Source organism: Theropithecus gelada, chromosome 3 (assembly GCF_003255815.1).
Source record: "Theropithecus gelada isolate Dixy chromosome 3, Tgel_1.0, whole genome shotgun sequence".
Taxonomy (NCBI): Eukaryota; Metazoa; Chordata; class Mammalia; order Primates; family Cercopithecidae; genus Theropithecus; species Theropithecus gelada.
In genome coordinates this window covers 182,709,205-182,735,531 of record NC_037670.1, presented here as the reverse complement: position 1 = coordinate 182,735,531, position 26,327 = coordinate 182,709,205, and the positions used below count along the sequence as shown (strand labels likewise).

The 26,327-nt window shown below is 44.7% G+C and overlaps 1 protein-coding gene across 2 annotated transcripts in view; it reads left to right on the top strand.

Moving 5' to 3' along the window:
• ESYT2 (extended synaptotagmin 2) overlaps positions 1 to 26,327 on the top strand; it is a 100,183-nt gene that overhangs the window by 9,168 nt on the left and 64,688 nt on the right. For both annotated transcript variants that reach the window (XM_025378900.1, XM_025378901.1), the window contains exons 2-3: positions 21,808 to 21,849; positions 23,019 to 23,153. In XM_025378900.1, the coding sequence (XP_025234685.1) occupies positions 21,808 to 21,849; positions 23,019 to 23,153 (177 nt within the window). The remainder of the gene's footprint in view (positions 1 to 21,807; positions 21,850 to 23,018; positions 23,154 to 26,327) is intronic.

Genomic DNA, 26,327 nt, shown 5'->3' with positions numbered 1-26,327 from the left:
TTTTTTTTTGAGACGGAGTCTTGCTCTGTCACCCAGGCTGGAGTGCTGTGGCCGGATCTCAGCTCACTGCAAGCTCCGCCTACCGGGTTCCCGCCATTCTCCTGCCTCAGCCTCCGGAGTAGCTGGGACTACAGGCGCCCGCCACCTCGCCCGGCTAGTTTTTTTGTATTTTTTAGTAGAGACGGGGTTTCACCGTGTTCACCAGGATGGTCTCGATCTCCTGACCTCGTGATCCGCTCGTCTCGGCCTCCCAAAGTGCTGGGATTACAGGCTTGAGCCACCGCGCCCGGCCGATTCTTTTTTTTAATTTATTCAGTTACACAGTGAAGTCCACCTTTATCTTTTTATATTTAATGAACATGCAGTTGTATTTTTCTTCATTTCTTATGGCTGGACAGATTTCAAAAACATATTTTTTCTGATTTAAAGAAGAAAGTATGCTCATTGAAGAAGAAGCTTTGGAGAAGAATAAAGAAGAAAAAAATTACCTACAATTCTATTAACTGGTGATAACGTTAGCAACATTTTGTGGATTTTGTTAATCTTTTAATGATATGTTTGGATATATATGTGTGTGTACAGTATCCTCCTTTCTTAAATGCTATATTATGGATATTATGTTATTCTTCAGAAATATGACTTTGACTATTGCAATATCATCTGTCTTGTAGAACTACCAGACTTTATTTAAATGATGTCTGATAGACATTTGAAAAACTAGATTGTGAGATATGATATAATGAGAAGAGATAAAAATAGAATTTGAGATATTTAATTTCCTGCTCTTTTTAAGTTATGAAAACGTATTTACTTGAGTTATTTATTAGATCTGTGTCTAGGATATATGAATTATTTTTGAACTCAGTAGACTGACGTGATAATTGTATAAGCAAAAGTCTGGCCATGGAAGGCAGTGTTTGTTTTTGCATGGTATGATGTTAAAAGACAGAAGATTTATCCCTGTCTCTTTTTATCTGAATAACCTTTGGAAGAAAGCATTCCCTCCATAATGAGTCACAACTTCGGATTGCTTTTCTTCCCATGTGCTGTGTTGGTATATTAAAGTTTGCTAACAGTTACAAGTATTTTTAACTGCAGTGGTTTCGTGTAGCACAATTGAGTGATGGCTACTTTGAGGTTCCTGTGATGACTTGCTGAATTGGTGTGTCCTTGCCTGGACCTGACCTATCATGTGGCCAGTGCCCGTGTGAGTGGGCTGCCCTTCATCCCTGTAGGGTGTGCTGAGGTGTGGCCACTGGCCTCTGGTTAGCTTTGAGACTCCCACCATCTCGCAGAGCCCACGGCTCAGGCTCTGGCTCTGGTGGGTGTGGGTTGCGCCCTGAGACCCACCCCTTCCTAACTCCCTGCCCTTGGGTGAGTCAGGCACAACTCTTAGAACCTTATTTCCTCTTCGGTTTCATGGGGGTTGAGCCTGACTCTGTGCTGCGGTTGTGAGGTTGGAATGGGGAGAGGCCAGTGAGCACACTGGACATGGGTGGGCAGCGAGGCACGTCCTCGGGTCAGCCATCTGAGTCACAGGCCCGGAGATGCACAGCTGTGACCAGTGCTCCGCTTGCAGGCAAGTCCTGGTGTGGCCTTTGCCACCTCCTCCCCCACTGCTGCTGAAATGGAACAGATGAGCCCCGGGGTTTTTCTTTGTTTCTGTTCCACTGCGGTTTGTTTACACTGTTGCTAAGAATTTATCTACCATAATGCTTTGTTGTTATTAACACTTGCAAGTGTGTATGCCTTAAAATTTCACTTTCTCTCTCTTCCTCTCTGTGTATCCCTAAAATAATATCCAAGGAGCTACCTTGTCACTCCTCTTCCTGGTCTTGATTTGCTGTGTATCTTCTTACTTAAAACAAATATTGTTCCAAGGACATGTCTGATCTTTCTTGACTCCACTTCCAGGAGTCACCCTGATGCCGTAGACAATGATAGTTAATTTTACATTTTGTGCATACAACATTTAATTATTCAAATATTCATTAACTTCCTCGTGTGACTAAGTGCTGGTTAGTGACTAAAAAGTGGGAATTTGAAAGTGCACATCCTATTTTGGGGTCAGTTGTAATAGTTTAATTTTAATGTGTATTCTATGTGGAGTTGTTTCCTTCTGTTTATGTCTGAGGGATTGACACGTTTTAAGTTTCCCAGAGTAAGGTGACTCTGTAGAAAATACATCCAGTGATGTGGGAGGAGAACATTATTTAACTTGCTTCATGCCATAAATATTATACTGGAATACATATTATATGCTAGTTTTTGGTTATGCTGCTCACGTTTCGAGAACCAGTATCAAATTGCTAAAATTATTAATCTGAATGATACTTTCACCTTCCATTTTCTTATGAGACTTTGTTACATATTTGTTAAAGCATTTAGTTTAGTCTGTAAACCAAAAGTATTTGAGACAAGTCTCAATTAATTTAGTATTTTATTTGCCAGGGCTAAAGGATGCTGGTGACATAGTCTCAAGACTTGTGCCCAAGGCGGTTGACCTGTAAGTTTTAGGGATCTGTAAGACATCAGTCAATGCATGCAAGCTGCACATTGGTTCAGAAAGGTGGGACAGCTGGAAGGGGGTACATTGGTTCAGAAAGGTGGGACAGCTGGAAGCGGGTTAGTGTGGGGAGCGCTCCAGATCATAGCTGGACTCAGAGTTTTTTGTGATTGCCAGTTGGTTAAGTTACTATCTAGAGACCTGGAATCAATAGAAAGGAATGTCTGGATTACCTTGTGGAGACCAAGGTTTTATCCTGCAGATGAAGCCTCCAGGTAGCAGGCTTCAGAGAGAATAGATGGTAAATGTTTCCTGTCAGACTTAAAGAGTCTGTCAGTCTTAAGGTCTGTGTTGGTGGTAATGAGGTGTGTCCGACGCCCCACCCCCCCATCTTGGCCTGAAGTAGTTTTACAGGTTAACTTTGGAAAGCTCCTGGCAGAGAGGAGGAGCTGTTCAGATAGTTGGGAGCTTAGAATTTTGTTTTTGGTTTATACTTTGTACCCAATTTGTAAAATGTTATATAAAGTTGGTGTTGATATTCATACACAATTAGAAGTGAATTGCCTACTGAGATCATTAATTTATTTCATTTGTGCTACAAATCTTTAAATGGCTAGTAAGTGCGTATCTAAAATTTGTTAACACCGTCTACGTTAATGTCTGCGTGCTGGAATTTTGAAACCAAAACCCCAAATATAATCCAATACGAAGTAACAGTGCTCTTCCTACTTATTTTTTTCCACACATATAAAGATCTTGGAATTTATCCAGTAACTAGTAGAAAGAATTGATTTTACTTATTCACGAATGGTGGCGTGTGTGAAGCAAAGTTTTAGAAGAAATGCTCCGTGGATGTCAGTGTCATTGCTGGAGCAGTCGGGAAAGGACGACATGGCTGATGCATTAGGGCCCGTGGCAAAGTGCCATCGACTTGGTGGCTTCAAACAACACACTTACCTTTTAACGATTCTGGAGGCCAGCAGTCCGAAATCAGTTCCTCTGGGCTAAAACTAAGGGGTGGGCAGGGTGTGCATGCTGGAGGCTCCTGGGGAGAAGCTTTTCCTGCTTTTCTCGCTTCGCAGCCGCATTCCATGTCCATGGCTGCAGGCTCTTCTTCCTTCAGAGCCAGCAGCTGCTTCCGTCCTCATGGGGCCATTCTGCTTTCTGTTTTGTCAAACCTCTGTTCCTCCCTCTTTTCTTTCTTTTCCTTAGACAAGGGTTGAGGCTGCAGTGAGCTCTTTGCACCCAGGCTGGAGTGCAGTTGTGTGATCATAGCTCACTGCAGTCTCGACCTCCTGGACTCAAGCAGCCCTTCCACTTCAGCCTCTCGAGTATCTGGGACTACAGGCCTGTACCACCACACCAAGCGAATTCACTAATTTTTAAAATTTTTTGTAGAGACAGAGTCTCACTGTGTTGCCCAGGCTGGACTTCCTCCGTTTTTAAGGATCCTAGAGATGGCAATTAGGGTCTCTATGGATAATCCTCCGCCCCAGAAGATCCTTCATTTCATCACATCTGCAACGTTCTTTTTGCCATATAAAGCGACACTCACAAACTGCAGAGATTAGGACGTGGCCACCTTTCGAGGGCTGTTACTCAGCTTCCCACACTACCCTGTATCTTGGAGTCTTCAGGAGCCAGGAAGGCTCAGTTCCAGCACTTTCCCTGTGCCTTAACATCTCAGAAATCAGGTTTGTTTTACAAGGGTGTGTTATTGTTAATGGACGGTGCTCTTAGTGGCACATAGTGCAGCTTATAATTGATCACATCTTGGATTCAGTACTAAGTTTTTTCCATTTTTGTCTGTAGCCCTGGTGTCTGAGGTAGGGTGTGTTCTTTCAGAGGTGGGATGAGGAGGAGCTGTGCAGTGGGAAGAAGAGTTAGGAACTGTGGGAACTGAGATGACCACAGGAAGCAGCACTGTAGGTTACACAACTGGAAGAGTTGGGCTTGATCCCTAGACACAGGGCAGCATCCGGATATCCACTAGAGGGATGTGTCCAGTTTTAAAACGGGGGTTTAGCAAGATACATTTGGCAGGGATATCCAGAGGGACTGGGGACAGAGATCTAAGCATGAGGGGGAGGGAGCACCTGAATGTCAGGGGAATAGCTTTGGGGTGGAAGGTGGATAGATGAGTGAGCTGGGAATGTAAACAACAACCCCAGGGTGCAGAAATGATGCTGGAACAATAGGAGCAGTAGTTTGAGGCTGGGGCTGGGGCGGGAGATTACTTCAGTCTTTAACGTTGGTGTAAGAAACCCAAGGAAGTTCCAGGAGGACTCAGCCCAACAGCAGCCAGCGCCTCACTGGAGAGACAGGGGACAGGCCAGCGAGAGGAGGAAGGCTGTGTGGATAGCTTCACAAGGGCTGCCAGCGCCTCACCGGAGAGACAGGGGACAGCCAGCGAGAGGAGGAAGGCTGTGTGGATAGCTTCACAAGGGCTGCCTCTCTGCACTTGGAGGAGTGTAACAGAAATCACATGAGAAAACAAACGGTGACTGTGCCTAGCACTCATTGCAGGCTGTCTTCTAACTCTTGACATGGAAGTCATTGAAACCTCACAGCTCACCTGCCACCTTTGTTTTAAAGTTAAGGAAACAAGTTCTGCTAATGTCAGAGGTGAGCACAGGCAGCCCTTGACCTGTGAGGTCTGTGCACTGCCGTGCGTTCTATGTTCTCTCCTCTCTCTTGATGGCAGTAGAGGAGACACTGGGGATTTTGGCCCCATCTAATCTAGTCATTTTTACAACCCCAAGAGAAGTATATGTCATTTCTGCTTTTCAGAGGAGGGGCTAAGGTCTGAGAGACTCTGCGGTCACCCCAGTAGAAGTCAGGTGTCCCCTCCTGGCCATACTCAGTGCCATGAGAGCTGGGCCCAGCTCGTAAAACCTGTGCTTGCGGAAGGCACCAGAGATGCCAGGGTGGTGGCGGGTTACTGTTCCCAGAAGAGCAAAACCAACGCAAGTGAATGACCCACTACCTTGTTAGCTGGTGGGAGCTTCTCTGGGTTTTAAGTTTATGTACTATTAGCATTCTTAAGTACGTTAGGAGGTGACAGCCAGACCGGGGTATATTTTTAAATGTTTTACATATATGAGAGTAATCGGGACAAGTAATGTATGTTTTTAAATGTTTTAGATCTGTGAGAGTAATCGGGACGAGGAACATATATTTTTTAAACAGTTTTGATCTGTGAGAGTAATCGGGACGAGGAACGTATATTTTTAAAACAGTTTTGATCTGTGAGAGTAATCGGGACGAGGAACGTATATTTTTAAAACAGTTTTGATCTGTGAGAGTAATCGGGACGAGGAACAGAGGTGCTCTCCCTTGGTCTTTGTTTCCTTCTTACTGTTACACGTTTTGTCTGGCATGATTTTCCTCCTGCCTGAAGAACTTTAGTATTTATTTTACTGCAAGTCTGCTAGCAATGGATTTTCTCAATTTTTGTCTGGAAAGGTATTTATTTCCCTTTCACTTTCTTACATTAATAGACTTCATTTTTTCAAACAATTCTGGATTTCCAGAAAAATTGAGCAGATAATGCAGAGCCCCCACATCCCTTCTTACAGTTTCCTGTGCTATGTCTGTCACAACTGATGAGCCCGCGTTGATATATTTAATACTAACCGAAGCCCACAGTTTATAGTACGGCTCATTCTCTGTGTTGTACATTCTGTGGATCTTGACAAATGGATAATATCATGTATCAGCTATTACAGTGTCGTACGAAATAGTTTTGCTGCCCTAAAAATCTTCTGTGCTTCCACTCTTCCTCTCCATCTGCCTGTGCTTACTGATCTTTCTACACAGTTTTGCACTTTCTAGAATGTCATATATTGGAATTATAGAGTATTGGCCTTTTCAGATTGGTTTATTTCACCTAGAAATATGCATTTTAGGTTCTTCTGTGTCTTTTCATTTCTTGATAGCTCATTTCTTTCATTTTTATTGCAATAAATTCAAATAACATAAAACCATTTTAAAGGACACAGTTCAGTGCCGTTTAGTACCTTTACCTGTAGTGTAATCATCACCTGTCTCAGGTTCCAAAACATTTTCTCTGCCCCAAAAGGAACCCTGTTTTGTGCCCATTTGCAGTCACACCCTGTTTCCCCTCACCCAACCCATGGCAACCACATCTGCTTTGTCTCTGTGGGTTTACCTGTCCTGGATATTTCCTGTAAACAGAGGCATGTAATATGTGTGTGATCTTTTATGTGTGGCCTCTTTCAGTAAGCATAGTTTTGAGGTTCATTTGCATTGTGGCATATACCAGTGTATCATCTCTTTAAGGCTGAATATTCCGGTACATGGCTGAACCACAGTTTGATTATCCATTCATCCACGATGGCCATTCGAGTTGTTTCCACCCTTTGGCTGTTGTGAATGGTGCTGCTGTGACGATTCATGTACACATTTTTGTTTGAATACCCATTTTCAATTCTTTTGAGTATATACCTAGGAATAGAATTGTTGGGTCTGTGTTTAACATTTTGAGGAATGCCAAACTGTTTTCACAATGCCTGTACCACTTTACATTCTCCCCAGCAATGCACGAAGGTTGAATTCCTCCACATCCTTGCCCTCACTTGTGTTTCTCTGTTTTTATTGTTGTTGCTGTCCTAGTGGATGTAAAGTGGAAGTCACTGTGGCTCTGACTTACATCTGCCTGATGACTGACTGGTACCACCTTGACATGATGTCGTACATTTCTTCCACCTCCACATTCAGTTAAGTCGTTCGGTAGCTTGAAATTGGCCATGATGGGAATATTCACACGTCAGAAGTTAGCAGTCTCAGCGACGTGGCTGTGAGCAGGAGCCAGCCCAAGCCCATCCCTGCTCTGAAGCGTGTACTTCTCCAGAGAGGCTCCCCCATCCTCTGGAAGGCAGGGCGGGTGCAGGCTGGCCTCTCCAGAGTGGTTCTGAGCCGACCTGTGGCTGTGTGGCAGGGGGAAGCTCTGGCTGCCTCTGATCCTCTGTGCTCTAAGGCCCAGCCCTCCAGATGTTGTGACTAGGAGTCTGCAGTGCTTTCTAAGTGCCCCCTGGTCTGTCCCAAAGTCCAGTTTGTGCTTTCTCAGTACAGCATGCTTGCCAAAAGCTCTATTTTGCTCCTTCGAGGCCAGCTTCTTGCCCTGGGTAGCTTAGGAATTCAGCGAATTCCTCTTGAAAGAAACTGTACCCTTCTTCCCACTTCCCTCTCTCAGGGATCTTGGCCCCTCAGGTTCTGGTTGTTTAGCTGACCCAGACTCCAGTTCTTGTCCCGCCAATCTCCTGAGACGTCCATAAACCCTGTTGGCTTCTTTGAATCCCAACCGCATTTCTCTGGATTTCTCACCCTCTTGTAGCACAACCTAGAAGGAGAACAGCCATAGAAAGTTGACTCCCCGCTCTGTGGTCTCTGCCTCCCCTGAATCCTGCAACGTTTCCAGGTGTGTGTGTGAGCTGTGGCGGCCTGTGCATGTGTGCAGGAGCTTGTGTTTAGGCGCCTGTGTGTTCCTGTGCAGGTGTGTGGGAGCTTGTGTTTAGGCGCCTGTGTGTTCCTGTGAACGTGTGCAGGAGCGTGTGTTCAGGCGCCTGTGTGTTCCCGTGCAGGTGTGCAGGAGCGTGTGTTCAGGCGCCTGTGTGTTCCCGTGCAGGTGTGCGGAAGCGTGTGTTCAGGCGCCTGTGTGTTCCTGTGAACGTGCATAGTTCATCTTTATGGTCTCAACAAATATTTCCATTCTGATGTATTTCTCAGTGTTTAACTAATTTGGCAGATAATGTGGGACCCACAGTGGAATGACTTTGCCCCTCATTTATCACTGAGCTGAGCCATGGGCTCTTTAAGGACCAGATAGCTCACTGGGGTACCTTTGTTGGTTGGTTAAGCCACGAACAAGGAGCTCTGACTTAGGCCACTGATTTACTTTGGGTTCTCTGGCTTTACTTATTTGGTTCTGTTATTATTTGGGGAAGTGTCTGATTAAAATAAATGGGCCATGGTAAAAGCAGTATGTGTTTTATAGATTGAGATACTTATTTTTTGTTCTTAATTTTAATTTTTTTTAATTTTTATTTTTTGAGAGAGACAGTCTCATTCTGTTGCCACGCTGGAGTGCAGTGGTGCAATCATGGCTTACCGCAGTCTTGACCTCCTGGGCTCAAGTGATCCTCCCACCTTGGCGTCCCAGAGTGCTGGGATTATAGGCTTGAGCCACTGTGCCTTACCCCTTTTATTTTTTTTAACCGCTGTATTGAGCTATAATTCACATACCATACAATCCAGCCATTTAAACTATAAAATTAACTGTTTTACAGTATATTCTCAGGATTGTGCAACCATCACCGAAATCTCTTATTAGAACCTTTTGTCTTCCATAAAGAAACCCTATACCCATCAGCCCTCAATCCTCAGACCGCTCCACTGCTCTCCCTGTCACGCCCACCCTCGCCACCCACTAATTCACTTCGTCTCTATAGAAGGACACCTTCTGGACATCCCGTGTACATGAAATATTACAACACATAGACTTTGCGATGAGCTTTTTTTTTTTTTTTTTTTTTCACTCAAGACAGGGTCTCGCTCTGTCACCCAGGCTGGAGTGCAGTGACGTGATCGTTGCAGCCTCCACCTCCCGGGCTCAAGTGATCCTCCCATCTCAGCCTCCTGAGCAGCTGGGACCACAGGCACGCACCACCATGCCCAGCTAATTTTTAGATGTTTTGTGGAGATGGGGCCTCATTGTGTTGAGCTGGTCTTGAACTTCTGGGCTCAAGTGATCCTCCTGCCTCTCAGCTTTCCACAGTGCTGGGATCACAGATGTGAGACACACCATGCCCAGCCTGCTTCTTAGACAGCGTGACACATACTAGTGTTTCATTTCCTTGTATTGACAAATAATTCTGTTGTATGAAAAGGCTACATTTTGTTTAGCCATTTATCAAGTAATGATCCTTTGAGCTTTTTCGACTTTTAGGCGAAATAAATCATGCTGCTGTGAGCATTCATGTACAGGTGTTTGTGTGGACGTGTGTTTTCCTTTCTGTTGCATATATACTTGTGGGTAGAATGGGTCATATGGTACCTCTAGGTTTACATATTTTGAGGATTTGCAAAATTGATTTTCAAAGGGCCTACATCATTTTACATTACCACTGGCATCAAATGAGAGTTCCGATTTCCCCATGTCTTCACCAAAACTTGTGGTTAAAAGGAAAATCTCAAATTAAGTTTAATATAGTTTAACTGAGCAAAGAATGATTCACGAATTGGGCAGTCCCTGAACCAGAATAGGTTCAAAGAGGCTCCAGTGCATCCATGTAGTGGAAGAACATTTATGAGCAGAAAAAAGAAAGTGAGCTACAGAAACAGCCAGCCAGGTTGCAGTTCTGCATTTGCCTTATTTGGACGTGGTTTGAACGGCTGGCTGCCTGTGATTGGCCAGAACCTGATGGTTGGCCTAAGAGTAGGCTCCAGTCTCTTCACACATCCAGTTAGGAAACCTTCAGGCTGAAACTTACAGTATGTTAAGGAGACACCTTTAGGCTGAACTTAATTTAACATTGTCTGTATTTTAACCATCCTAGTGGACATGAAGTGATATCTCATTGTGATTTTGATTTGTATTTCTCTAACTGATAATGTTGAGCATCTTTTCATGTGCTTATTGGCCACTTTTATATCCTCTTTGGAGAAGTGTTTATATACAAATACTTTTGCCCACCCCCCCCCTTTTTTTTGAGACAGAGTTTCACTCTGTCGCCAGGCTGGAGTGCAGTGGTGTGATCTCGGCTCACTGCAACCTTCGCCTCCTGGGTTCATGTGATTCTCCTGCCTCAGCCTCCTGAGTCGCTGGGACTACAGGCACCCACCACCATGCCCAGCTTTTTGTATTTTTAGTAGAGACAGGGTTTCACCATGTTGGCCAGGATGATCTCGATCTCTTGATGTCGTGATCCACCCGCCTTGGCCTCCCAAAGTGCTGGGATTACAGGCATGAGCCACCACGCCCAGCCACTTTTGCCCATTTTTTAGTTGGTTTAATGTGATCCAAAGTTTACTACAGTAGCCCCCTCTTATCTGTGGGGGATATTTTCCAAGACCCCCAGTGAAACAGGATAGTGCCAAACCCAGTTGGCTGTCAATCAGAACAACTGTTTTGTCTTCTACCCACAAACTTATTTGCTTATTTATTTTTTTGGTTTTGTTTTGTTTTTTGTTTTGTTTTGTTTTTGAGATAGACTCTTTCCCTGTCACCCAGGCTGGAGTGTAATGGCGCAGTCTCAGCTCATTGCAACCTCCACCTCCCAGATCAAGCAATTCTCGTGGCTCAGCCCCTCCCAAATAGCTGGGACTACAGGCGCCCACCACCACACCAGATTTTTTTTTTTTTTTTTTTAAGTAGAGGTGGGATTTCGCATGTTGGCCAGCCTGGTCTTGAACTCCTGACCTCAAGTGATCTGCTGGCCTCAACCTCCCAAAGTGCTGGGATTATAGGCACAGTGCTGGGATTACAGGTGTGAACCCCCGTGCCAGGTCCCAGCCACAAATTTAATGCCTTTTCCATCTTAAGGTTTGACATGTGGCAGCAAAACTAGCATGAAATTATTTTCCTTCTTCAGTTTCACAGATGGAAGATGTGTTCTTACACCTTAGCAACCTCAGGGTATGATACTTTGCTTAATAAGTCGAGAACTTTCAGCTTTTCACTTAAAGGAAGCACTTTATGGCTTCTCTTTGGCATATCCGAATGACCAACATCACTATTGGTGTGTTTTGGGCCATTATTGAGTAAAGTAAAGGTGACTTGACACGAGCACGGTGATCCCACGACACCTGAGGTGATGATCCAGACGGCACAGGTGAGTGGGCAGGAGCATGCTCAGGGCGTGTCGGACAGAGCGGGGCTCGTGTCTCGAGCGGGACGGAGTGAGATTTCATCACCCTACTCAGAACAGCATGCAGTTTAAAACTGACTGTTTCTGGAAGTTTCCATTTAATATTTTCTGACCTTGGTTGACTACAGGTAATGGAAATCACAGAACGTGGAACTGCCAATAAGTAGGGGATTTCTGTAGTAGGTAACAAATTGGAGGTCAGTGGGTTCAGTTTTCAAACTCTTTACCCCAGTTTTAAGATTTGGGGTATTTGTAATAAAAAAGGAATGTGTGGCAGACATTTTTCTGCGCCTGGAGCTGTGGGGTCTGCTCTCTGGAGAGAGGCTGGACGGCCCCATCCTGTGGCGCCATCCTTTTGCGGGTGTGCGCATCCTGCTCAGTGGGCAGCAAGCCTCAGCTCATGGCCTGGCCTCCTGTTTGTTTTTGTGGCCAGTGAACAGCTTTTACATTTTTTAATGGCTGGAAGAAAGTGGCAGGTGAAAATGTTATGAAATTCAAATTTCAGTGACCATATTAAAGTTCTGTTGGAACACAGCCATGCTCATTAGTTCGTACGCCAACTGTGGTTGAGTGGTTGTGACAGAGACCTCACGGCCCACAAGTGCCCCAGATATCTCCTGTCTGACCCTTTATGGGGAATGTGTAACATCCAGCAGCAGTGAGGCACACAGGCTGTAATTGGGAAAGATGTTCTGGAACCTTGGTATCAAACATCCAGTGAAGGTAATGATCATATTCAGGAAAAAAGTACTAGTGTTTTCACATGTCTGATTATTTACTGTTTCTTCATTGTGTACAAACAAATAATTAAAAAGGAAACAGTAAGTTTTAGGGTGGTACATTTCCGACCTCCTCCTCATAAGTCGCGATAGTTACTATCTGCATGAGAATAAAGTTAAGCTCCTAGGAGATATATAAACTTATTTCTTGAAAACGTAAAATTCACAGATCCATTTTAAATCCGATCTTACTTCTTAATCCATGTAGATAGATTTTTAGTATTCCAGTCACTTCTGTAAATCTTTTTTGTTTTGTTTTGTTTTGAGACGAAGTCTCACTCTGTCGCCCAGGCTGGAGTGCAGTGGCGCAATCTTGGCTCACTGCAAACTCTGCCTTCCGGGTTCGCGCCATTCTCCTGCCTCAGCCTCCTGAGTAGCTAGGACTGCAGGTGCCCACCACCACGCCCGGCTAATTTTTTTGTATTTTTAATAGAGACAGGGTTTCAAATAACCCTGTTTTTCCAATCTCATATAGTTTCTCATATATATTAGAATAAACTGTATATACTATATATATAGTCACACAAAGCTGGATTCATTTAAATAGTATACAGAATATGTGCAATTAATTCAGTACTACAATTGCCCATCTATCTTTTAATCCATTCCAGTTAAAACATAAGCGTGTATATTTGAATTAATATTCATTTGATTTAAATTTAAAATAAAAACAACCAGATTGTCTTCGGTGTTTTAGTGAAGGAGATGAGAAGACAGACTTCCTACCCTTGGACTCGTTTTAATTTGTTATGTTCATGTGACTCATGCCGGGACTTCAGCGTAAATCACGATTATCAAATAATTATGTGACTTTTCTTTCTTTTAGCGGAAACAGGAAAATGTCTAAAGGACTTTAGAATTTTGTGAGAACATGGTTCAAATATTTGAAAAATACTCTTCATGGCCATGTGTTTATGTGTAAATAAGTCTGTTGATATTAGTGTTTCCATGAAGGGATACCCTGTTGTTCTCCTGAGTAGAAACTGTGAGGCGTCCCTATTTTAACTCTGCCATTGAATATTAGTCCTGGCTTAAATTCTCCTATAATTTCACGCATGCACTAAAAGGGGGCTTAACCCCTTTAAAAAATAAATGGATACAGGAAGAGTATATGTCAGATGTAACATATGAAATTCAGGGTACGTTCTCTTATGAATCAAAACTAAGACTTGGATTTCAAGTGATTTAGACAGCTTTGTTACGAAAGGTATGCTCGGATGAACCTAGTTTTTAAACTTTTCTTTTACTTTGTTTTCTGATCTACCAAAATAGATAATGGTCACTTGTATAATGAAGAAATAGTGAGGAAGCCCTCTCTAGGCCAGTGCCTCCTACGCAGTGTGCATCAGCGCCGACTCGGCTACCACCGTCCACCTTCAGCCCAGAAGAGCCTTGTGCCCCTGGGGCCCATGGTGGTCACAGCTGAGGCTCAGCCATCATCCCTGTCGCGGCAAGAGTCCTTACTTTAAACTGTTAAGAGTTTAGGTGACATAAGAAAGCAGCAATTTGCCATAGCTCTGGTAGACAACACCATTGGATTTGTGGTGAGAAAGTCAAGGAGTGACTGTGATCACTACGTGTGGTCTCAGTTAAAAACTTCAGGGACGTTAGTGTCTTTCCGGATTTCCTAGTGAAATTTCTCATTAATGTACAAAGCACCTGGGGAGAATTTTGAAAGTGCTTTCTGTTAAGAAATGACCTTAAACAGATGGATTTTTAAGCACTGTCATTGCACCAAAGCGTTGGGGTATCCAGTTACTCTGTTGCAGTAATCGAAGCCTGTAAACCACAGAGAAAATTACAATCTTGTGGATTTTGGAAAAGATCAATTGCTTTATTTACTGTGTGAATTAATTGATTGCCTGCTTTTTATGTAGACTAGAAATAGATAAAAATGGTTATCTTGTGCAATTTCCTTTTACTATTCGAAGTAGTAATTTGACCATACTGTGACAGTTTATTACAGGGTTGACAGATGTTTTAGATTCCTCTCTACCTTTTTAACCGTGAATACTTTCTTTGTAGAAGCAACTATTTGGATAAAGCATCCTAGTATCTTTGAAAAAAATACCATTTAATTATTAAGATTTCTGACCTGCTTTTTCCGATTCCATGAATACTGACCAAAGTCTCTAGAGAAGACGGGAGATGGGCACGTAGGATTTGAGGATCTTGAGGAGGGACAGATAGTTTGGGAGATGAGTAGATATTTGATTATACAAAGATCAGAAGGCACAAATTTGTGTTGGTACCAAATTATATTTAAGTCACTCTCCTGCTAAGTTCAGCAGCCCAGCTGTGGGGACGAGCAGAGATCCCCACTGGTGTGGAGAGGTAACAAGTGCTCCATCAGATCCTCGTGCCTTACAGTTCTAAACATGTAAACACCGTGTGCCTGGAAGTCTCGTCCACTGTCAGGAATATTGTCCCTAATACTTTTTCTCATGATAATCTGATGCTATGAAGACGTGGTTCTGAGTTACTTTTCCCCAGGCCCCACAGAAGTGCTTCTCTTCCCTCCACTACAGGGCACCAGTCTTCTTGGAAATCACTGAATGGGGCCTTGGGTTCTCATGGGCCCCACCTCTGTGTGTATTAGAACCTTGGACTCCCTTTGGTTGTGCTGAGTGTGAACCAAAATTTTCTGGGCAGTTTTAATTTTCTACATGTCTTTCTGACCATTTGCGCTGACTTTAATTCATATGCAGAGAGAACAATATAAAACATTTTAAATATTTAACGTTTTTAGTATTTCCCCAGACCGAATTATTTGAATGCAGGCCACATCTGCTTAGGTAAACCTGTACTATGCTGAGTGCTTCTAAGTAAAGGTGTGTTGCTTGCCTAAACGCTTCTAGAAACCAGGTTCTGATTACTCTTGTGATGTAACTAATAAGGAAGAGGCGTCTCATGTTCTTGTAGAACCGTGGTTCTCCTGTCCTTTTTGCCTTATCTGTTCCATTTTTGAGATTGTGTTGATTTTAGACAAGGAAACAAAGCTACTTGCTTAGATTTTTTTCATTTCATAGGCTTAACGTAGAACTAGCCACATGGTGTAGGAAGGTTGGTGTTTTCAGATGGCCAATGAACGGGTGACCCTGTCACTTAGGTGCCTTCTGAGGCACGGCGGGGTTGGGCCCCACCTGTGCTGGTGGGGCCTGCTCCTGGGCACACTCTCGATTGCTGTGCCAGTGACTCACATTCCTTCTTCCTTCCCCTTTAGTTGTGGTCTAAGAGAGGGAAAGAATTCTTCCCTGCAAGCAGCCATTGCTTCCAGTAAGAATTTTGTGTATTTTGTTTTTTCCTTTTTAAAATAGTGCCTAAAGCGTTACGCAGCATTGAGCAAAGCTCAAATCCTTCTTGGAATGAGGAAGAATCTTGAATAAATGAACTTGATTGGCAAGTTCATGATTTCATGTTTAGTGGCATTTTGTTTCTAACAGAATCATTTTATCCATTTATCTTTAAAATTTTCCTTAAAGGTATTAAATCAGCAATGCCTCAGGTATAGCATCTTTCTTAATATTTTCTGAGACATTACCTGTCTAAACTTATTCTAGGTTTTTATTTTTAAAAAGGAATGAGTCAGCAGAATTGTTACTGCATGTTTCAGTGTTACTAATGCTAATGGAATTTTTTTTTTTTTTTTTAAGATGAAGTCTCACTCTGTCGCCTAGGCTGGAGTGCAGTGGGGCAATCTCAGCTCACTTCAAGCTCCGCCTCCTGGGTTCATGCCATTCTCCTGCCTCAGCCTCCTGAGTAACTGGGACTACAGGCGCCTGCCACCACGCCCGGCTAATTTTTTGTATTTTTAGTAGAGATGGGGTTTCACCATGTTAGCCAGGATGGTCTCGATCTCCTGACCTCGTGATCCCCCCTCCTCGGCCTCCCAAAGTGCTGGGATTACAGGTGCGAGCTACCGTGCCCGGCCAATGCTAATGGCCTCTACATTCCTTGTCAAGTGCCTGCTGTACTTTTTTTTGGTAATTAAAAATGCTTGTATCAGCCTGGTGCGGTAGATTGCTCATGCCTGTAATCCCAGCACTTTTAGAGCCCGAGGCAGATGGATCACTTGAGGCCAGGAGTTTGAGACCACCATGGCCAACATGGCAAAACCCCGTCTGTACTAAAACTACAAAAATTAGCCACTTGTGGTGGCGGGCACCTGTAGTCCCAGCTACTCCAGAGGCCTAGGCAGGATAATTGCTTCAACCTGGGAGGCGGAGGTTGTAGTGAGCTGAGATCGTGCCGCTGCACTCCAGCCTGAGTGACAGAGTTAGACTCCATCTCAAAAAAAAAAAACACAAAAATGCTTATATCGTGCATAGGACGTGGAATTTATGAACAATAAAATCCTATGCAAGTTCTGATTGTTAATACTGGTCTTCAAGGAGAATGTTGTTTGAAGGAAGACATTCCTTTTATTAAATTTTTGTTTTAAACGTTAGCTTTCCATTTTTTTATGTTTGGAAATGGGAGGAATATGATTTAATTGGCAAGAACATTTTGACCGTTTATGTCAATTCCATCCTGTATACTCCAGCGTGGCGTGACAGGAAGGCCTCTGGAGTCCTTTGGGTCTGGATCTCTTTATTCTGCCTGTTCCCCCGAGGCATTCTGTTGTCTGTTAGATGGAGCCACTAATTGTTCAGAGGTTCTGGTGAGGATTAAACAAAATATTGTATGTAGAGTTCCTGGAGCACAGTTAAATGCTCTTTGTATATTTGGCTTAATTTTTCTAAACAAAGCAACTTTGGTAATAGCAGCAGCATATTAGAATCTAAAATATGCCTTTGTTCTTTTAAAAGGTAACATTAAAGAGATGTTTGCGGCCGGGCGCGGTGGCTCAAGCCTGTAATCCCAGCACTTTGGGAGGCCGAGACGGGCGGATCACGAGGTCAGGAGATCGAGACCATCCTGGCTGACACGGTGAAACCCCGTCTCTACTAAAAATACAAAAAACTAGCCGGGCGAGGTGGCGGGCGCCTGTAGTCCCAGCTACTCGGGAGGCTGAGGCAGGAGAATGGCGTGAACCCGGGAGGCGGAGCTTGCAGTGAGCTGAGATCCAGCCACTGCACTCCAGCCTGGGCGACAGAGCGAGACTCCGTCTCAAAAAAAAAAAAAAAAAAGATGTTTGCAGGGTGTCAACTCAAATATAATAGAAACTTGAATAATCGTACAATGATTATTTCTAGTTCATGGAGATAATATAAATATAGAAATTTGTTTTATAATTAGAACTTAAAAGAGATCTGAGTCTTTTTTTTTTAAGCTGAAAGATAAGATTTAAAACTGAATATGTGTTCCTATGTGACTGAGGACTGTGTTTTCTCTGATCCCTGTGTGTCCCAGTCTTTCTCTGTGATGTTTTTGCTACTTTAGATTCTGTTTTATGCAACATAAGCAAATGTTTATGAATATGTATTAGTGAGAAGCAGAGTTTGACTTAGTGAACAGATTTTAAAACTTGGTAACAGATTTACTTTGTTCAAATTTGATATATTCTCTTTCTCATTTTCTTTGGCACATTGGAATAATCACTCATAAATGAAAACCTCAGAACTATTGAATGTCTTGGGATACCACTACTAAGAGACGGCTTGATTGTGCAAATTCTAACACAAGCCAGTTAATTCTAATACAAGCCAGTTCACTTGTATTCAAACCTTATTTGGGAAGAGGGTTTCTCTATTCATTCCAGAACAGAATGGGGCACTACCGGCAGTTCCTCCTATGCTCCTCCTGCAACTCTGCCTCACTGCAGGCGTGGGTGCCGCCTCCTCCGTGCTCCTGCCCATCACTGCCTCACTGCAGGCGTGGGTGCCGCCTCCTCCTATGCTCCTGCCTGTCACTGCCTCACTGCAGACATGGGTGCCGCGTCTTCCCATGCTCCTGCCCGTCACTGCCTCACTGCAGGCGTGGGTGCCACCTCCTCCCACTCTCCTGCCCATCAGTGCCTCACTGCAGATGTGGGTGCCGACTCCTCCGACACTCCTGTCCGTCACTGCCTCACCGCAGGCGTGGGTACCGGCTCCACCTGTGCTCCTGTCCATCACTGCTTCACTGCAGGCGTGGGTACCGCCTCCTCCCACGCTCCTGCCCATCACTGCCTCACTGCAGGCGTGGGTGCCGCCTCCTCTCACGCTCCTGCCCATCAGTGCCTCACTGCAGGCGTGGGTGCCGCCTCCTCCCATCCTTCTGTCCGTCACTGCCTCACTGCAGGCATGGGTGCCACCGCCTCCCACTCTCCTGCCCATCAGTGCCTCACTGCAGGCGTGGGTGCCGCCTCCTTCCATGCTCCTGTCCATCACTGCCTCACTGCAGGCGTGGGTGCCGGCTTCACCCATTCTCCTGTCCATCACTGCCTCACTGCAGGCGTGGGTGCTGATCCCATGCTCCTGTCCATCCTGAGGCTGTCCAGGAGCCCACCAAGAGACACCTCATTAGAACAAAAGCTGCTCCTACCACCCAAGAAATTCAAGAGATTTAGTACCTTTGTGTGGGGAATCAGGGATGAGAGACCAAATACTAGAACAAAAGATTCTCCTAGCACTCCCACCTACAAGGGGTTTTAGGAGTTCTATGTTAAGTACTAGGGGCAGAGACCAAATATATGTATTTCTTGTTATTTCACACCTGGCCAACCCCAGCTCATATACGGCTAGTTTCTTTCTTTCTTTTTTGTTTGGTGTTTTTTTTTTTTTTTTTTTTTTTTTTTTTTTGTGACAGAGTCCCAGGCTGGAGTGCAGTGGCGCAATCTCAGCTCACTGCAACCTCCACCTGCTGGGTTCAAGCAATTCTGCCTCAGCCTTCTGGGTAGCTGGGACTACAGGTGTGCACCACCACGCCTGGCTAATTTTTTTGTATTTTTAGTAGAGACTGAGTTTCTCCATCCTGGCCAGGTTGGTCGCGAACTCCTGACCTCGTGATCCGTCCGCCTTGGCCTCCCAAAGTGCTGGGATTACAGGCGTGAGCCACAGCACCTGAATCTTCCATGGACCCTTCCAGGCAGCAGCGGACTCTCCTTCCTGTGCCGGCACTGTTCTCCCTCCCTGGCTGGCGGCCACGCCTCCCACACCAGCCCCTCCTCCAGCGACAAGCCTCCAAGGACAGCAGCAGGTCTCATTCCCGCTGGATGTGGAGGAAGTGCTTGATAAATAGATTCTTCAACAGAACAGTCAACACATGTGCAGGAGATTAAATACAGCCCAGTGACTAATAAAAGCAGAACTCACCTTATTTTTGCTGTGATATATGACTGAGTAGAGAAGCTTTATTATTATTACATAAGTATAATTCTGTAGGTGATTCTGGTACTGGTATGTTTAGCTTTAAGGTGTTGCTCAGGCGTTAAGGATGACAGGATGAGTAGGACTTTACTAGCATACTGTCAGACGAAATTTGAGAAGTACCAGTAAACTTAGAGAAATCTAATGTTAGAGAAGGAAGAATGTTTTCATTTTGGAACATTTTTTACAGGAGTCATTTTATGATATTTATCTTTAAAACTTGATGTTCCAAAAAATTTTTCTTTACAAATCAAATTTGGAGTAGATTACTTGGTGTAAGATAATCCTGTTTCCAAGTATCGTTTTCATCTAATATCATTAAAATATGGTTTAATTAATGAAAATTGCACTTTCACATAATTTTGGTCATTTGTTATATAAGAATAGTACTCCTGTATTAGAAACATTTTCTTAATTTTAATCCTAAATTACAGAATTAGTTCATGCTTATAAGGATTTCAAAAGTATAGAAATACAGAGGGAAATGTAAGAGCTGAGTTTCCTCATTGCTAGTTTCGTACATATTCTTGCAGACCTCTTTTCTATGCACTTATTAGCATGTGTAACTTACATTAGAACATGTTTCTATACACATGCATGTGTGTACGATATTTTTAAAACTATATGGCCTCTTAATTTTTTTTTTTTTTTTTTTTTTTTTTTTTTTTGAGACGGAGTCTCACTCTGTCCCAGGCTGGAGTGCAGTGGCACGATCTCGGCTCACTGCAACCTCCGCCTCCCGGGTTCTCCTACCACAGCCTCCTGAGTAGCTGGGATTGCAGGCGCACGCCACCATGCCTGGCTAATTTTTGTATTTTTAGTAGAGACGGGGTTTCACTGTGTTGATCTCTTGACCTTGTGATCCGCCCGCCTTAGCCTCCCAAAGTGCTGGGATTGCAGGCGTGAGCCACCGCGCCTGGCCAAGGATGTTTTATTTTAGCCCTAATGGCAGAGAAAATATTTTCTTTCTCTTTTTTTTCAATCCAGAGAGAGGGTCTCACTCTGTCACTCAGGCTGGAGAGCAGTAGTTCAGTCATGGCTCACTGCAACCTGGAACTTCGGGACTGAAGTGATCCTCCCGTCTCAGCTTCTGAGTAGCTGGGACTGGGACTACAGGTGTGCACCACCATTTTTTTTAGAGACAGAATCTCACTATGTTGCCTAGGCTTGTCTTGAACATCTGGCCTCAAGCAGTCCTCCTGCCTCAGTCTCCCACTATATTGGAATTACAAGTGTGAGCCACCGCGCCCAGTCCACGTTTTTTTTTAAATAGGTTTTCTTTTTTTTTTTTTTTGAGACAGACTCTCCCTCTGTCATCCAGGCTGGAGTGCAGTGGCACGATCTCGACTAGCTACAACCTCCACCTCCCAGGTTGAAGCGATTCTCCTGTCTCAGCCTCCCAAGTAGCTGGGATTACAGGCGGGTACCGCCACACTCTGCTCAAATTTTTGTATTTTTAGTAGAGACGGGGTTTCCCCATGTGGGCCAGGCTGGTGTTGAACTCCTGGCTTTAAGTAATCCACCCGCCTCAGCCTCCTAAAATGTTGGGATTACAGGAATGAGCCACCATACCTGGCCCTAAATAGGTTTCTTTTCTCCTGTACAAACCCTTCTCCAGTATCCAGGCCCTCCCTGCAGAATTTTAAGGGGGATCCCCATCTGGGTGAAGGTGGGAGATGGTACGGAGGGGAGCCAAGTAAGGAAGAGTGTCTCTTGGCTGGTTTGGGCCAAAAGAGAAAAGCAAAAGGAAAGAGTGAATTTTATTTTAGTTTATATTTTGTTACTTTATTTTGTGGAGTCTCATGTTGTCCAGACTAGGGTGCAGCACTAATCACAAGCATGATTGTAGCACATTGCAGACAAGCTCCTGGGCTCAAGGGATCCTCCCACCTCAGCCTCCCGAGAACCTGGGACTTGCAGGTTTGCGCCACCATGGCTGACCTGGGCAGGGTAGAGGCTCAGCCTAGATTTCTAGGACATGATGATAATATGCTAACAGGTTAGAAGCATGTTTTTTTAAACAAGGTAAAGGTCAGTTTTGTATAATCTATGATGTTTCAGATTCCAGTGAATTTCCTCTGGACAGTGGGGTGCAGGGAAGACTCTGACGGCATTTTCCACACTCAAATTTTCTGCTCATCATGTTCTCAGAATGTAAAGAGCTGGGGTGCCATGCATTTCACTTTCCCTCCTTGGAGACCAGTTTCCAAAGCTTTAGGGCAGAGTGTTTTAAAGAAGCGTCATGCAAACATAGGACATATGATGGGAATATGAAATTGCCTGCTTGACATTTTATTTACAGTTGTTGGGAGTTAATAAGTCATATGTGTGTATTTTCTTCCTAGGTTCATTTTCCAGACACTGAAAGAGCAGAATGGCTAAATAAGGTAAGATTAGAGTATACCAAATACCGTCTATCAGTGGAATTGGAGGGTGAGATACCATCTTTCCATATTTGGGAATTTGCATGTTGGTAACATTTGAGCTCGTTTGGACTTTAGTGGGTTGGCTTCTGCTCCCCAAAGACCTCAGTCATAACAAATGCATTTCTTTTCTTTCCAGAGAGTGAGAATTGTCTCTTTGACTTGAGAAAAGCATAGGCATGTGCGTATTTATATCTCTGGCCATGTGTCTTCTTTTCTGAACAGCCAGGGCTCAAATCTATTTTATAATAATCATAAGTTTTAAGAAACATTACAAAGAAAGAAATAACTTACAAGAAACTGAATAATCAATAACAATCCTTTTTTTTTTTTTTTTTTTTTTTTTTTGAGATGGAGTTTCACTCTTGTTGCCCAGGCTGGAGCGCAGTGGCACGATCTCAGCTCACCGCAACCTCCACCTCCCGGGTTCAAGTGATTCTCCTGCCTTGGCCTCCCGAGTAGCTGGGATTACAGGCGTGCGCCACCACACCCGGCTAATTTTGTATTTTTAGTGGAGATGGAGTTTCTTCGTATTGGTCAGGCTGGTCTCGAACTCCCGACCTCAGATGATCGCCTGCCTCAGCCTCCCAAATTGCTGGGATTACAGGCGTGAGCCCCTGCACACAGCCAGCAATCATTTTTTTAAAGGTTATGTTTTTAGAACAGTATACCTTGAATTAGCTCTGTTTTATCTCTGTGTTTCGTGCATCTTTAGGGCTACACAGTGAGCTCAGATGTGGATAGTGATCACTTTAAAGTGCTGGAAGTTCATTTGTCATTAAAAATGTAGGTGCTTGTTAATATTTATGCAGTTGAAGAGCTATAAATATTACTGTTGTTTTCAGCAACAATTTGAAACCACAGGACTTTTAGAAATCTTTAAACATGCTGACATACTTAAACAGAATATTTAACCAGAATGACTAGTTCCTGCAACGTATTAGGTAATCAGTAGTTGCTTTTTCTAATAACTTTTTAGAATTTAGATCATGTTGATTTTGCATAACAAGAAGATCCTCCCCCCTCTTTATTTTCAAAACCAGGTTTGGTCCATTGCGAGAGTTTCTCACGAGCACTCGTGTGTGTCATGCTTTATAGCATTTTGTTTACACTGAGTTCTTTTTCCTTTCCAGACTGTAAAACACATGTGGCCTTTCATTTGCCAATTTATAGAGAAGTTGTTTCGAGAAACTATAGAACCAGCTGTGCGGGGAGCAAACACCCACCTCAGCACCTTTAGTTTCACGAAGGTCGACGTGGGCCAGCAGGTCAGTGGTGTTCTCTTAAGTATCCTCACATGTGCACACAGTCAGACTGCTGTGAAAACATGAAAAACACATTTTCTTTTTTTTTGTTTTCTCTTGAGATGGTGTCTCGCTCTGTCGCCCAGGCTGGAGTGCGGTGGCACTATCTTGGCTCACTGCAGTCTCTGCCTCCCAGGTTCACACTATTCTCCTGCCTCAGCCTCCCGAGTAGCTGGGACTACAGGCGCCCGCCACCACGCCCGGCTAATTTTTTGTATTTTTAGTAGAGACGGGGTTTCACCATGTTAGCAGGACAGTCTCGATCTCCTGACCTCGTGATCCACCCACCTCGGCCTCCCAAAGTGCTGGGATTACAGGCGTGAGCCACCGCACCCAGCCAAAAAACACATTTTCTTTCCTTTTTTTTTTTTTTTCAGACAGGGGCCTCACTATGTTGCCCTGCTTGGCCTCAGACTCCTAGGCTCAAGTGATCTTCCCGCCTCAGGCTCCCAACTAGCTGGGTGTATGTTTTTTAAACAACTTCGATGAGCCCAGTGGCTCATGCTTGTGATCCCAGCACTTTGGGAGACCTGAGCTAGAGATCAGCCTGGGCAACGAAGTGGGACCCCGTCTCTGCAAAAAAGTTTCAAAGTTAGCTGGGTGTGGTGGTGCACGTGTGTGGTCCGGACTACACGGGAGGCTGAGGCAGGAGGGTCACTTGAGCCCCAGGAGGTTGAGACTGTGGTGAGCCATGATCGCACTACTGCATTCCAGCCTGAGTGACAGAGTGAGACCCTATTTCAAAAACCAGACAGCTTCAAATTATGTTCTGAGGAAAATTGTTCACCAAGAAGGTCTACCGGGTGTACCTGCATTTCCCACTCAGGCTCTGCCTCCAGCCGCGGGGCCTTTTCCCATCTGTCAGGAGGCTGTCCTGCTGCCCTCTCACCTGCCGTGCCCCTTCCTGTCTGTCAGGAGGCTGTCCTGCTGTCCTCTCGCCCTCGGTGCCTTTTCCCGTCTGTCAGGAGGCCGTCCTGCTGCCCTCTTGCCCTCACTGCCCCTTCCCATCTCTGTCACTCAGGCTCTGCCTCCAGCCATGGTGCCTTTGCCCATCTCTGTCTGGAGGCCATCCTGCTGCCCTCTCACCTGCCGTGCCCCTTCCCGTCTCTGTCACTCAGGCTCTGCCTCCTGCCACGGTGCCTTTTGCCATCTCTGCCGGGAGGCCATCCTGCTTCCCTCTAACCCTCACTGCCCCTTCCCATCTGCCGGGAGGCCGTCCTGCTGCCTTCTTGTCCGAGGTGCTGTCTTGGCCATGTCAGCCTCCGTCACATGGCTTCTCTTTAACACTGACTTTTTTCCCCTCACGTGTCTTTCTGCTCCACATTCTTCTGTCAGCACGCCCTTTTCGCGCTAGTTTTAAGTAGTCTTTCCTGTGAGAGAGTTTGATATGTGAATTCATGCTAAATGTGCAGTAATTGACATGTTTAAGGTGTTTACCCCTCTCGGGATGTTAAAAAACAAAACTACTAATGACTCTAATGCTGGTAAGGTAGGTACACCATTCATTACGTAGGTGGAAGGAAAGATGGATTTTGTTAACGGAGTCACATTATGTAAAAAGGAAACCTCTACTTCCTAATACCACTTCTTGTAAAAGCCTCAAGAGTACATTTAGTTGATCATGGGAAGTTTTTCTTTTTATTTTGTATTTTTAAATTAGTGTTTAAGTAGCAACAGTCCAAGGTAACATTTATACGCCTGAAGACTCAGAACGTGAGAGTTCTTATAAACACACACACAGTCCGTACACGTTAGTGCACGCACAGCAGAGTAAGCACACAGACATCCCCGCACAGTGTGGTTCAGGGTTGTGATAGATGTGGCTGCAGGAGGGTCTGGCATGGCCATTGTGTATTTGCCACCTGTTAGTGGGCACCCGTGTCCACCCCATGCTCTCCAGGGTGCTGGCCACCTTTCTCCGTCAGAGCTGACTTTCTGTGTGCAGAGAATGCTCTGTCTCAGAAGCAGTTACTCCAGACGCAGTGCCTCCTGTGCAGCCTTACATGTGACACCTGCCTGTATGTGCTGCTGCTTTTCTTGTGACATGCCTGAGGCGTGGCCATCCTGTGCAAGAGCCCATGTCGCTACACAGGACGCCTGCGGGACGATCCCGTGTCTCTACGCAGGACGCCTGCGGGACGAGCCCGTGTCTCTACGCAGGACGCCTGCGGGACGAGCCCGTGTCTCTACGCAGGACGCCTGTAGTACATTTTCAGTGTTGGCTTTACCTTCAACACCTAAAATGGTAACCGCAGATGGGGAAAAACACAATTACAAGTTAAAGTGCCATGTGAGTGCAGGTTAAAATCTCAGTGACAGGTTAAATGCTTTGTAAAGCAGGGGCTGCATGCTCTGTCTGTACATGGCCAGGTCGTACATGTTTTAGCTCTGACTCCACCTTAAGTCTCTGTGGCACACTGTTCTGCTGTCTCTCCCTCCCTTCTTTCACAGCCCTTTAGCCAAGTGAAAACCATCCTAGCTCCAGGGCTGTAGAGTCAGGCCAAGGGCCACATTTAGCCTGTTATGCCCTAAGTTACAGCATGTTCATGTTTGTGGATATTTAAAATTCCAATCTCACCTGGGTTTATTTTAGGAATAATTTTATTATGTTTGAGTTCCATCACACACACTTTAAGTCTGATACCAGCTGAATAAGAAGGTCCTTGGAGAATAGCAAGAGTATTAAGAGGAGTGCTGATTCAATAAAGATAACTTTGGCATTTTCACCTACTGTACCAATGTCTTACAAGTGGCAAACCCAGGCTTTCTGATGAAGGGACAGATAGAATGGCATGCGGAGTCCTGTGCAGGGCCCTTGGCCAGACTGTGTGCTGACCAAGACCTCGGGCAGCTGGGCAGTGTTGCCTTCTGGTGTTTGTCCTTCCTTAGGTAATGCCCAGTCATCTGGAGTGGGGTTGGTCCCTTCATCTCAGTGTCATTTGGGGAGTATGTTATCTGAGGTACATCATGCCTGCACCATTTTCACTTATTAGCATAATGTGGTGATTATATTTTTAGTGCAGTCTATACATGGCTTAGCTAGTGCCATAAAGAAAAAGCCTGGGAACTTGGGAGCATAGGAGGTGTCTAGACTCTCAGGTAAAGGCTTAGAGTTTGGTTCGACAGCTAGGTGAGAGG